Genomic DNA, 12,329 nt, shown 5'->3' on the forward strand with positions numbered 1-12,329 from the left:
CCATTGCCAGGGGTATACACACACACCTTCCAGAGCTATTTTGAGTCACTGCGGACAGACTGACGATCCTCACCTCATCTCTAACATCTTCCCTGTCCGCAGTCGCATCCGGAAGCTCCTATCACCCCACTGTTTACCCTGATATATACTATCTGCACGGGGGGCTCTCGCTTAAGCGGAATCCTGCAACAACTTACATACTGCACACACAGAGAGAATGGAAGTAAAATAAATTAAGAACTGATTCTGGTTCTCGTGTAGGTGGTCTCAATTTCCCCTCCCAATCCATAGGTAGTAGGATTTTCGATATCCCAGTACCCAGTATATATCCACCCCCACCCATACCCCAATACATCTACCTAGCCAGATAGAAATATACCAACCTCTCAACCACCCAAACAGCATAACACCAGCTCAATCCCCACTCCTTATCCGCCATTCGCATACACGGGAAGAATAAAGCATCCGGACCCGAACCCCCTGCTGATAATGTTTAGTATATAGCGCACAGGCCGACATGGGATTTCCTCGGTGCGGAGCCTTGAACATGGCCATCAGACCCGGCTGGATCTGTCAAAAGAGAGGATGCCTGCCGTGAGGGGAGTCAACCATGGTGGGATGAATGCGAGACGAAATATTATGATTTCCTTGTTTCTGTGGGGACAGACTGACAGACAGGCAGACTGACTGACTGACAGTTGTGGTGGTGGTGGTGGTTGCCTAGTTGTTAATTATATGGGCCGATATCCATCAACTATGGGTCATGTCAATAACCACGATAGCCCGAATAGATTCACGTTCGCCATAACAAAAGAGAAAAATTGCAAATAGGGTGGAAATCAGTCCTGACAGTCAGGACAATAGATAGACAGAGTCCTAGATTCTCACCAGCAACCAAAGGGGTAGTGACATTAGTATCTAGTAGATAGTAATAGCAAAGAGTTGCTAGCCGACACAAAGAATGAGTAAGAAATGTGTTGGTCCTGCACGAACAGCTGGCACCCACCCTAGTCCAGCGCCAACGGACCTATAAAACCCAGCCAGGTAGCCAGCGGTGAGGGCTAACGGGGTACATGCTACAGGGTACAAGTACATTACATATGTACGTACCATCTCAGGGAGTAAGTAGCTACCTGTACCCTACCCAGTGTACATTGGTACCTTGATGCCCAACCGCCCGCCGCACCCTACCCTACCCTCCGGTGTGGGTGACATAAAGAGAAACCCAGGCGCTCTTTGCTTATTATCCTATCCTGTTGCAATAGGGAATACTATTTCCGGTTTGATTTGGAGGGGTTTGTCTGCTGCGCGGGGAAAGCTGTTCAGGTGTCTGCGCTCGTGTCAGGCCACATGCTTCGGTTATCGGTATGTACTGGGCTGATTGATGATGTATACTACCGCCATGCCATGCCATATCTATCTACGGACGGTCGGTCTCCCTGCCGGGCCTGGCCGTTGGGCTTGATAGGTCCTACATGCTGTGTTTCAGCTCAGGTCAATCGGAGCCCGGTCTGTGATCCCGTTCGCCGGAAGTGTTGATCGATGACGTGAGAGATCTGGCTCTGACCCTTGGATCCCTTGGATTGTCTCGGATGTCAGTCAGCTGTCGGTCTTGTCGGTCTTATCTGGCGCAAGTGTGAAGAATAATACTAGCGCATATCTAGGCTGGCTGCTAATCGTCAGGGTTACTGAGTGAGACAGGATACGGCAATTTGCCATGCTGAACCGGGTCGGTAACGGACAAAAGCCTGGAAATGGCTGCTTGCTTGCTTGCTAAATCGCCACACACAGGAGCGTCCTACTATGCGTGAATTTTAGAGCAGCGCGTAATCTCGGAGCTGCCGAGGACAATAGCATGATCCGCCGGACACCGGTTGCCTGGAGAAGCAGTGAATACCGTGACTTGGGGTAGGGGGGGAGGGGCGGGGGGGAGGAGGCACATCCCCATGTGACGAAATTCTGATGCGCGGGTGTTTGATTAAAAAGCAAATTGGTGCGAGCTCTGACGGGCCTATTAAGTTGCGTTTTCTGGAGGCCTGATAGTACGCACCGAGGGTAACGGGGCCGCAATGTCCTGACTGGATCAGGGCCGTATGTAGTGACCTAGCGAAGGCGTCACACACTGCTCTATCAAGTACCAAGAGGGTGTCCGGTCGATTCTATTGGATGCTGGCCCCTGGACGAGATCTGCCTGCTCATTCCTTTGCCCCTTGCAAAGGTCAGGAGCTGCCGCTGTTCAACCTGGGCTATTAGTTGTGTGATGTGATGGCACCAGCGCGATGAGGGTTATGTGTAAGGGGCCTTCCGACAGCCCGTTGCGCCGTCTGAGGCCGCCACTGCATAGATACATGAGACAGCAACTGGGACGGGGGAAGAATCGAGCTGATTCGTACCCCGTAGCGAGTCGGCGGTCCACAGCGAGTGACAACCTGCCTACCAAGACGTAAGCCACGTCGACCAATGCCGGGGCCGTTGGCCTTGTGGATCAGACGGCACAGAGTGTAAGGTCAGGAGACGGCAGCCATTGAAAAGCCCCGCGCTTCGCGATAGATTTCAACATTTACAGGCCGAAAGCAACTGAGTGTGTGTGTGTGTGAAGTTCGCTCCTTGCGTCCTCTTCGTCGGTTCTTTATTCGACTGATCGGTGGCGGACGGGCAATCAGAGCGCTTGGATGTTACTGCAGAACCGGCCGTGGCATCTGGGCTTGCCCTCTGGCACATGATTGAGGAAGCGCCTGCCACATAGGGAAGGGGTTGCTGATGGCCTCGTGTGTCCAGGCTACTGCTTAGCACCGAGATAGAAAGTGTAAATCCTCTTGTGTTGCTGGCAGTGCAGCGCGATGGTCCTATGATCTCCCTGAGCAAACCTTCAGCAGCAGTCGATGACTGTACACCTCTGGACATCTTTCCTGGTATGGCCGATGGTATTACCAAGTGCAAGGTTATATCCTGGGCAAGCGTTCCCTGTTGCCCTTTTGGGTGATTTGCTTTTTCGTATAGTAAGTAAGAGAACGGGATTGAACTGCTGGATGTTACCTACCTCGCGTTTTCCACCTACCGCAGAGTCAATGTGACCGGACGATCTTCGTGCCAAGGAGAGATTCTCGAGTCAAGATCTCTTGATCTGGAGTTGTAGTCGCAGGGGTCGATCTCACCTGAAGCGATGCGGTGTCGGATCCGAGGGCCCGGGATGGAGACTGCGCGCGGAGGGCTTTCAGAAGATCCATGCATGTCCCCAGGATACGAAGAGAAGGACAAAAGCACCGTGGACAGCAGCATGTGGCAGAGACTCTATCGGAGACAGTGCCCTCAATGGGGAGAAGTTGGTCCGGAATATGTCTCCCTGCCGCCGTCATGGAGTGTTTGGTGGTTATGTAACCTTCTATAGGGCATCCGATGCACGGGATCAAACGGAACAAAGTACGCATTATTCGATGCGAGACAGGAGGCTTCGACATTCGTCAGCTTTCAGTTTCAGATGACGTATCAGTACCACAATGTGACAGAACAAACAAAGCGATAGTGTGAGCTTATGCGACGGTCATTGGCATCGACTAGGCAGTGAAGGAGGTGCGAGACTAAACGAGACTACAGGTCTGCCGGGGAACACACCTAGGTAGGTCCATCTTTCCCTTATACATCGCAAGTTCGACCAGAGAATCCGACAGACTGGTTGGTGGGACCCCCAGCAAGGCCGGGGGCAGGCCAGGTGCCATGGGGGCCTGGGGGCCTGGGGGCCTTGGGCAGATTTACTCCGCAGTCCACGCCGGCATGCATACATACACAATGCATCTCGGAGTAAACATTTTTGGCACGATAATCCCAGGGAAGATGCCGGAGGGATACGTAATTGGTTGTAATGGTAGCCGTCAAACCTGCCAGCCTCCAGGACGGCCAGCCCTAAGGGTTCAGCTTTGGGATTCGTGACAGGCTTCCCCCAAGCCACCTCGAGAAGCGGTGTGGCGGGGAATCCAGGCTGCGTTGACGTCACATGGCCCAAGCTTGGCCATGGTCTGTCAGTTTGTCAGTTACGCCATTACCATTCCGTAATCATGTGGTAACCTGCTCGTGGATGCGCGGGCGGGCGGGCGGATGGAGGTTCGTATGGCCGACGTACTCAGTACTCCAAGTCTCCAACAGCAGTATGATCTTAGCCGCGGCCAGGTTTCAGATTGGAAAGACGAGACAGTACCGGCATGAGAGACAGGATTCATTCCCATGGCACTTTGGTGCAGGTCGACGAGTTCGAACATTTCACTATCACATCGAACATCGAACACCTCGAATTCCATGTCTCCAGGCCCCAGGAGACCGGGGCACGTAATTTTACCCCCCCCCCCCCTCCCCCCCATAAAAGAACCTAACCAAGCGGTCAAGCTTCACACGTGGTGTGGAACAAGATCGGCGCCCCAAGCCTCTACCATCGTGCCGGTCTGCCAGGTCTGTGGATAGTCGATGAAATTGCAGACTGCCCTCCGTGCTCCGTACCACTAGATATTGATTAAGTACTCAGCGCGGAGTAGTCCGTGTTTCATATTCAAAACTTCGATTGAGGTCATTCGTACGGGAGCTGCCAAGGATGCCGCCAATATATACTACGGAGTCCAGCCTAAGTATATACCACATCACTTCCGCGACTGACACAATGAATAGCTATATTTTTTATTGATATTAAGTTAACATCCGATCTCCTTGAGCTTCTTTATCCGGATAGCGCTTCAATAATCAATAGCTAGCTCCGTAAAAAAAAAAAAAAAAAAAAAAAAAAAGGCAAAATGATGGGGCAGGAAAAGAAGATTTTGAAAACTAGGTGGGTAGTGTGTGCCGTCGTAGTACACGGGAGGCTACACTGAATTACCAGGTACTACTATCAAGTTCAAGGAATCGCATCCATTCACCCCACACGGACAGGATGTATCTATCGGGTAGTTCAACAAGCCATACTACTCCGTAGGGAGTCCTCAAATGCCGATGTTCACTGTGCCCGCCCTATTCTTCCATTATTCGTCGCTTTTTTCTAGACGCCGGGATCTGATATGCGCCTTCGGATGTCGTTCGCTGCCAAGACAGCACGAGACAAGTTGGTTGTCGATACCCTGGACGCAGGTAAGGCCATCTCCATCCCCTGCGTGCAGGCTCTCATTCCGCTGGGGAATTCGAGTAATTAGGGATAGCTATGCAGTTAGCAGCCGAGGCCGAGTGAGTTACTGTTATTCATGTTTACGCCGAATCGTACTTAGTACAGTGAGCATGGTTGGGGCTGGGGGTCTTACCCAGATTGGGTATATAACCGAGACTGGTGGCCATGGCTGAGATGCACTCCGCTGACGTTTGGAGGTATCTCCCAGTACTGTACGTATTTCCCCATACGGTAATTACAACCCGAAAGTCAGACTTCAGCCCGCGCTTACAAAGAAAGAGTGTGATCTCACGGCAAGAAGGCTGCATGCTGCTGCTGCTGCTGTTGCTGCATCAGTACCACAGTTTAGCACCGCCGAAACTTGTCCCCTATGAGTCTAATTAATACGCCTAGTCCTCCCTCGGCATCCAGGCGACGCATTACTGCGATTCCTCTCATTTCGGGTGCCACCTGGCTTGCAGAGAACAACCAGTTCCTTCGAAGAGAGTGAGAAAGAAAGAAATAAAAAGAGAGAGAGAGACGCGAACATGATTCACGCCGTCAAGTCCGAATGGATATTTTGGTTGGCGGGAGCCATGATTCGCACAAGCAGAGCCAATGGGGGTGGCTGGTTGAGAGTTCCTTGGGTCCGACCGGTTTTATTCCCGAGGGCGATTCGCCAGTTTTGGGTTGCACATGATGAGCGTCACAAATTCGGGATGGCCGGATGCTGTGCATATTGGCGGTTACCTAAGATAAGAAGATGCCTCCAGCAGTCGGTTTTCCACGGAGTGAGATTATGGGTGAAAGCTCATGCTATTTTTTGTTGTTCCTCTTTTTTAACAGGGCTGGCTTCTTTTCCTCTCTGGCTGGAGAGGGACCGCCAAAGTTCATGAGATGGGTCGTAAATGTCGAGACTCGAGAAGCGAGCTCAGCATTGTTGTTGGGGGCGCGCGGACCTCATTTTAATTCTTTTGTACCCATCATACCATTTCATGATACGGAGTACGGGACAGTACCATACCATCCCCCCCCCCCCTCCCTCCCTCGAGGACACCCACGGTCGGTGCGGTAGCCGCCTTACCCAGGCCGGTCAAGAGCGCAGGCGCTAAGTGGAGCGAACCCTGGGGACAATACCGGACCGTATGGTTGTGGCCTTTGTTGGTCCGATTGCTCGCCGCCTCGTCCGCTAGACGAGCTGCCGAGCCAGTCAGCTCCCCTCAGAGCGCGTCCGGTACAAATGCCCCATCGCTCGCCCCTTCTTCTCGCTGCGGCTTTCTCCTTCTGCTCCCTCTCGTTGGTCATCCAGCCTCTCCAGTCCTTGCGTGCCCTCCAGTCAACAACGTTGGCCTGTCCTGGCCGCACCGCGCCCATTGGTTTCCTGCCATTTTCTTTTTTTTCCTACTCGCTCCTCGCCCGCCTGGCTTCAGATTAAACCCGTCAGGCCTCGTCCAACCCAATCATCGCGCGCCCGCCCACCACCACCGCCCGTCCACCACCCACCGTCTCCCCCCATCCGCTTGACCCTCGTGATTGATCACTTTCCCTCGTCTCTTTTCTGCCATTACCACGGTTTGTCGCCGAATCACCATCCGATCCCCAGGTACGTACGTCCGCGAAGCTCTCTCCCTCCTCCCTCTCCGTCCGCTCTCCGCCAGCCAGCCGGTCGGTCGGTCCCTTGCGCGACGGATTTGCGGCACTCTTGTATTTTTTTTCCCTTTTTTTTTTTTTTTACATTTTTTTTTTTACATTTTCCCCCTTTGGTGATTGCATACCTTAATTCCCTGTGTGCCCAATCAACCCATCAATTGCACCTGTCCTCTGTCCGTCCCGAGGCAGGCCCAAACGAATCAGCCGAAAGGCCTGGTCTCAGTGGCCTGGTTTTCCCCCGCGCCCATCATCGGGCCTGCCCTCCTCCCCTCCCTCCCTCCCCCCCGTCCCCGGTCCCCGGCCCCCCAGCCCTGGTGCGGTGCGCGCGCATTCGTGCTGTTGTCGCTGTTCTGCCAGCACCAGCACCAGCACCAGCGCCAACACCACCCAACCACAGGCCACTGCGCCGGTTCCCCCTTCCCCTCGATCGCTGGCTCTCCACCAGCGAACGATACAGATCCGGGCTATTTTTGGTCCCGTTCTGTTGGAACTCCACTTTTCTTTTGGTTTTTTTTTTTTTTTTTTTGTTTTGTTTTTTTCAATTTTCTTTTTTTCCCTGCTCATTACACATACTGTTTCTGGTCATTTTTTTTCTGCCCATCATTCCCTTCCCCATCTGGTGCCGCCTTTGTGCTCGGCCGCGGATCAACCCGGGCCGGACTGACATCAGCGGCAGCCTACCGTGCGGTGAGGAAGCCTTTCTCGTTGGCAGAGCTCCGTCGCGTTGCTTTCGCCCCACGAATCATCACAGTGCCTTCCCCTCGTGACTGGAAGCCTTTCGTCAAATCATTGTCTCGGTTGGCTTTCTCTGTGTCGCGCTGCGCTGAGTTGCTTGCTGCTTGTTAACCCCCCCTCCCCCTGCGGAGAATATCCCTCAATCAAGGTAATTAACCTTTTTTCCTCCCACGAGGCACGCATGTTGTCGCTGCTGTCGTCCTTGGCTCCAAGTTGCTGCCCACCCCCGGCCCGCCAACCGCGACAGCGGTTGATTCTCCCCCCCCCTCCCAGCCATGATGGATGACTGGATCGAGGCTGCCATGGCTTTATCCACCTCCAGAGCAAAACAATCCATCTATCAGAACTAGTGTCGCAGGTACTCCCCAGTACTGCACGCAAGACCCTTCTGCCACGCATCCTCCTATCATCTCCCCGTCCCTGTGAGCTGCTGTTATGGCTTATGCATTGTTATGTTTTCTGTCGCGTTTCAGTTGCGACCCCCGAACTCCCCCGCCTACCATGGCCCAATCACCACGCGTCAACCCCTGCCCACTGTCTTTCCCTGACAGCTTTCTAACATCATTCTCTCTGGATAGGCGCGCGTTCGATTTTCACGGTCGCTGACGACAACAAACTCCGTCGCCTGGCTGTAGTTACCTTTCCTGCTCCCCATTCCGGTTTTTGCGCGCGCGCGCGAAACTCTGCCTACCCTGGTCTTGGGTTGAGAGTGCGTTGCATTTCAACAAGGTATGTCGCCGGCTGCATCATAATTCCGCTTGCCAACGCATACATCCTTCAGCCCTGAAGACACTAAATCGCCACGATGTTGCGTTCCCCCCCCCCCCTTCTCCCACCCCCCACCACTTTGACTTCCCTCCCATCGTCCCCCCCGAATCCATACCGTGACAGCGCACAAATCAAGAGCCGACCCCTCTGGTTGGTGGAGAACAACGGATGCTGATAGTCTCGTGTAGTAGCCTTCAGGCATACCGTACCCTGGCCTGACATCAGCGCCGTGTGGCATTATAGCTCGGGGACTGCCGGACCAGGATACTTCCATACTCCCGGGCCCAGGCGAACTAACTCACCTCGCTGCCAGCACCGCCTCATATGAACGTGGCCCAGCAGCCTGATCAATTTAGGATCTGAGCAGCGTTCACCCAGGTAGCCTGCCAGTTGTCGTCCCATTATACTGCGTAGCTTCTTGTTGTGTTTGCGATAGACTTGCGCGCCATCATCGACAAGATCGCGCTTTGTCTGACAACGCATCAAGTGCGACATCTAGTCGAGGGCACCCTGGTTCCCTGCATCGAAGCCCAACCACGTTACACTCGGAGGCGAGCGTAAGAAAGATTTCCACAAAAGACGCAGAACCTCCGGAGAAAGCGGTTTGAAGCATTTTTCGGCAAACAAGCGTTCATCTCCTTTGGGCGAATTCCGTTGACGCCAGAAGTTGATGACTGGGTGGATTGGCAAAACAAAAACAGAGGTACGCGCCCAGGTGTAAGCGCCTTTCCTCTGTTTCCATCCCCCCCCCCTCCCCCTTCCCCACCACCCGCAACCCAGTGACCGGTGGGCGCTGCGCTCCATGCTGACACTCGAACCCAGAGCCTGCAGACTTTCGCAGTTCCCTCGTCGAATCATCAGACAACCGTGTCGCGGCTGCCCTTCCTTTGTGCACAACGGTGATATCGCTAGGTGCAACTGTGCTTTCGCAACCTATCATCGCCCCCTTCCTTTTGCCACCGTTGTCTCAGACCAGCGATACCCTTCGATTGGTTCGACTTTGGCCCTATTATTGGCCCTAGCCCGCTGGTTCCTGACAGCTAGGGCACTCCAATCACGACGCGACTTGGACGACTGACGGTGAAGCCCGTCGCGACTCCATGATGGAATACCCCCCGCAGTATCAACAGCCTCATGGGCAACACGCCCATGCCTCATCTCACATCACCGCCCCTTACCAGACCGCCCCTCCGAATGCAGGGCCGACGGTGGGGTCGATGGCCTCCCCCACCAACCCTCAAGCACATATGCAACAAGCCCATCCCTCACACCAAGCCTCTCCCATTGTACCATCACAGTCCCATTACCAGCAGGCTCAGAGTGGCCCGGGCTCCGTCCACCAGCAGATGAACTTCCCCCAGTCGTATGGGGTTACCACCGCGATGCCACAACCCTATGGCATCTCGCCCACCCAGGCAGCCGCCATGGCCACCGCTGCGGCGTCCGGGCAATTCTATCCGCTTCATCAGGACTCCATGGCGGGTCAGATGCCTCAAGGGCCCCGGGGCTCGCCGCGCATGGCGGGAGTACCAGTGAAGAATGATCGCAACCCTCGTTCGCCGCCACAGATCCCGGGACAGATGCCGTCCATCGGGACTCAGGTCCAGATGACCCAGAACGCTCAGATGCAGCAGCGTCGCATGAGTCATGTCAGCAGTCCACACGTTCAGAGCGCCCAGCCCGTTCTCAACCACGTCGGACGGCCTTCGGTGGCTCCGCCCATGGCCCCTCCCCCCCAGCCCCCGGTTCAACAGAGTCAGCCCTCGCCTGATATGGTCGCTGGCGGTGCGGAGGAGTCGCCGCTGTATGTGAATGCGAAGCAGTTCCATCGCATCCTGAAGCGACGGGTGGCCCGGCAGAAGCTGGAGGAGCAGTTGCGACTCACGTCCAAGGGTCGTAAGCCATACCTGCACGAGTCGCGTCACAACCATGCGATGCGCCGTCCTCGGGGACCTGGAGGTCGCTTTTTGACGGCCGATGAAGTGGCCGCGATGGACAAGAAGGCGGGAGGCTCCTTGGCCCACGATGTCGTCGATAGCGGCGTGGTGAAGTCGACTGGAGACAGCACGCCGTCCGCCCAGAAGCGGAAGTCGAGCGACGTGAACGACGACGGTTTCAACTCGGCCAAAAAGGCGAAGACCGGCGGACCCAAAACAAGCACCAGCGCGGACGAAAGTGAGAATGACTCTGCCGAGCTGAGCGACGAGGACGGTTGAACGACGCCTCGCCCTCGGGCCGGCTTCTAGGACCTTTCTTTTCCGTGACTATTTTTATTTATGGCTTTTATGGATGGATGTCTGGATTTTATTTACCCCCCCATGTTCCCTGCCCTTCTCTTCCGCAGCGAGCGATGTGCAACTGTCTCATCTTCCCTCATACCGATTTACATTCCCCCCTTCATCTTCCCCCCCACCCCCGCCTCTTGTGTCTTCTTGAAACCCCTTCCCGTTTCTCCTGCTCCGATCTTACGTCTGTTTATATTGTTATGCTGGCACGAAGTATCACTACCATTCTCGCTTCATCTAACGAAGTTCAGCCTGTTAGGATCGCATGTATGAGATGATGTATGTTCTGTTATTTTCCTTTCTCGGGATGGTGCACGATTTCTCAATTTCACGAATGGTTACGTTGTTCCTCCCACTGCCGATGCTGGCTGGATGATCCGGGGGGTTATTAATCCTCTCGACGGTCGAGATCCTCGGCGCTGGCGGTCCCCCACACCTTAAAGAAACCCCAAAAAGACGCACCGCCACCAGGTCCACTCCGGCCACCACCGCACTCAAATGTCATTGGCAACTTTTTCTTTTCTCTACTGCAGTCCCTTCCTCTCCCCGCGTTCCGCGCCCTTCGCCGGGGTCGGTTCCGTTCTTTTGCATAGTGCCTTCGAGCCGTGGTTGGTATTAGAGTGCAGCCTCCATCATCGCTGGTAAAAACGCCCACCACCATAAACACGCGGCTGATGGGCGCTGGCCTGGTTCTTTTCGGACGGCGCAAGAACTTGCCTGAGATTTTTGATCTGGTGGTTCTAGTGGATCGGTTCTGGACTTGACCTTTTGTTTTGTTTTCTTTCCTTTTCTCTTCTTTGTCTCTCGTTCGGTCCCACATTTTCTGACCTGTTCTTTTGAGCTTTCCCGGATGATTCCCCCGCTAGTCGTGTACAAATACCAGGACATACTTCTCGATCTCGCTCGCCCGGATCATTTCCAGTGAAGGGCGAGGATCAAGTAGATAGTTGTGTTTTATGTGTGAAAAATCCAGTAGTAGAATAAATAGAATGGGTTCACTGTCCGTCTTCACTGGTTCTGGACTGGATGCTCTAGGAGACAGGGGTAGCTGCCATATCTGCGCGCCTTCCCTTCTTCATCGCCCGTTCTTGTGCTCTATAACCGGGCCGGATTCTCCATCTCTCTGCTTCTCATCCTCGAGTAACGAGCCTCCCATCCGTGGGAATTGCTCCATATTCATCATGGCTGCTGCGGCTGATTCTGACCTGTCGATCGACATGCAAATGACGTGTAAGTCGCACTAGCATCTCTTTCTGTGGTGTTTTGTTGTGTTTGTTGGCTGGAGGGGACTGGCCTGGCCTGGGGCTAGCCGGACAGCCTCAGGCCGGCCATGGCCCGGACGGGGTTAGCGGGGGTCTCGGCCAGCCTCACTCATTGATCGCTCGCCCACCCGCCGCCCGTCGCCGCCTCTCTCTCGCTCGCTCGTTCTCCTTCTTCTTCCTCTTCATCTTCCCTTCCCTCCTCCTCCTCCACCTCCATCCATCCGCATCTCCTCTCCGCTGATCGCCCAATCGTCCTCTCTTCACCCCCCCCTCCCTCTGGGATTGCTTGTCGGATTGGACGCGTTTCTTGCAGGATCTTCTGTCTCCAATTCCGATTCTCCTAAGGCTTCTTCTTTCTGTAGGTCGCCTGCCTTGCCTTCGCTCTTATCGTGTTCAGTCGAATCACCGCCCTTCGTCTCTCTTCTTCCCTCCCCTGCCCTGACTCTGGCTGGCCCTGTCAATCGGGTCGCGATCGCTTTTGATCCCTCTTCCTAGTCATTCAATCCATTG

The 12,329-nt window shown here is 54.5% G+C and overlaps 2 protein-coding genes across 2 annotated transcripts; both read left to right on the forward strand.

Annotated features, from left to right (window-relative positions):
* The first annotated feature begins 3,586 nt into the window (after positions 1 to 3,586).
* BO70DRAFT_161778 (uncharacterized protein) lies at positions 3,587 to 3,986 on the forward strand. The gene has a single exon (XM_025538291.1). It carries the CDS (start codon positions 3,715 to 3,717, stop codon positions 3,925 to 3,927), a length of 213 nt encoding a protein of 70 aa, XP_025402323.1. The 5' UTR covers positions 3,587 to 3,714; the 3' UTR covers positions 3,928 to 3,986.
* Positions 3,987 to 4,196: 210 nt separating this feature from the next.
* hapB (transcription activator HAP2) lies at positions 4,197 to 10,488 on the forward strand (the record flags this gene model as incomplete). Its single annotated transcript, XM_025546391.1, has 6 exons — positions 4,197 to 4,320; positions 4,378 to 4,440; positions 8,709 to 8,785; positions 8,858 to 8,975; positions 9,095 to 9,264; positions 9,313 to 10,488. The coding sequence occupies 6 exons, from the start codon at positions 4,197 to 4,199 to the stop codon at positions 10,486 to 10,488; spliced, it is 1,728 nt and encodes a 575-aa protein (XP_025402324.1).
* Between the last annotated feature and the right edge of the window lie 1,841 nt (positions 10,489 to 12,329).

This window comes from Aspergillus heteromorphus, assembly GCF_003184545.1.
Source record: "Aspergillus heteromorphus CBS 117.55 chromosome Unknown BO70scaffold_4, whole genome shotgun sequence".
In the NCBI taxonomy this organism is placed as follows: domain Eukaryota; kingdom Fungi; phylum Ascomycota; class Eurotiomycetes; order Eurotiales; family Aspergillaceae; genus Aspergillus; species Aspergillus heteromorphus.

Coding starts and splice junctions, on each gene's coding strand:
- BO70DRAFT_161778 (XM_025538291.1), top strand. CDS start 3,715: ATGGGGGCCTGGGGGCCTGGGGGCCTTGGGCAGATTTACTCCGCAGTC.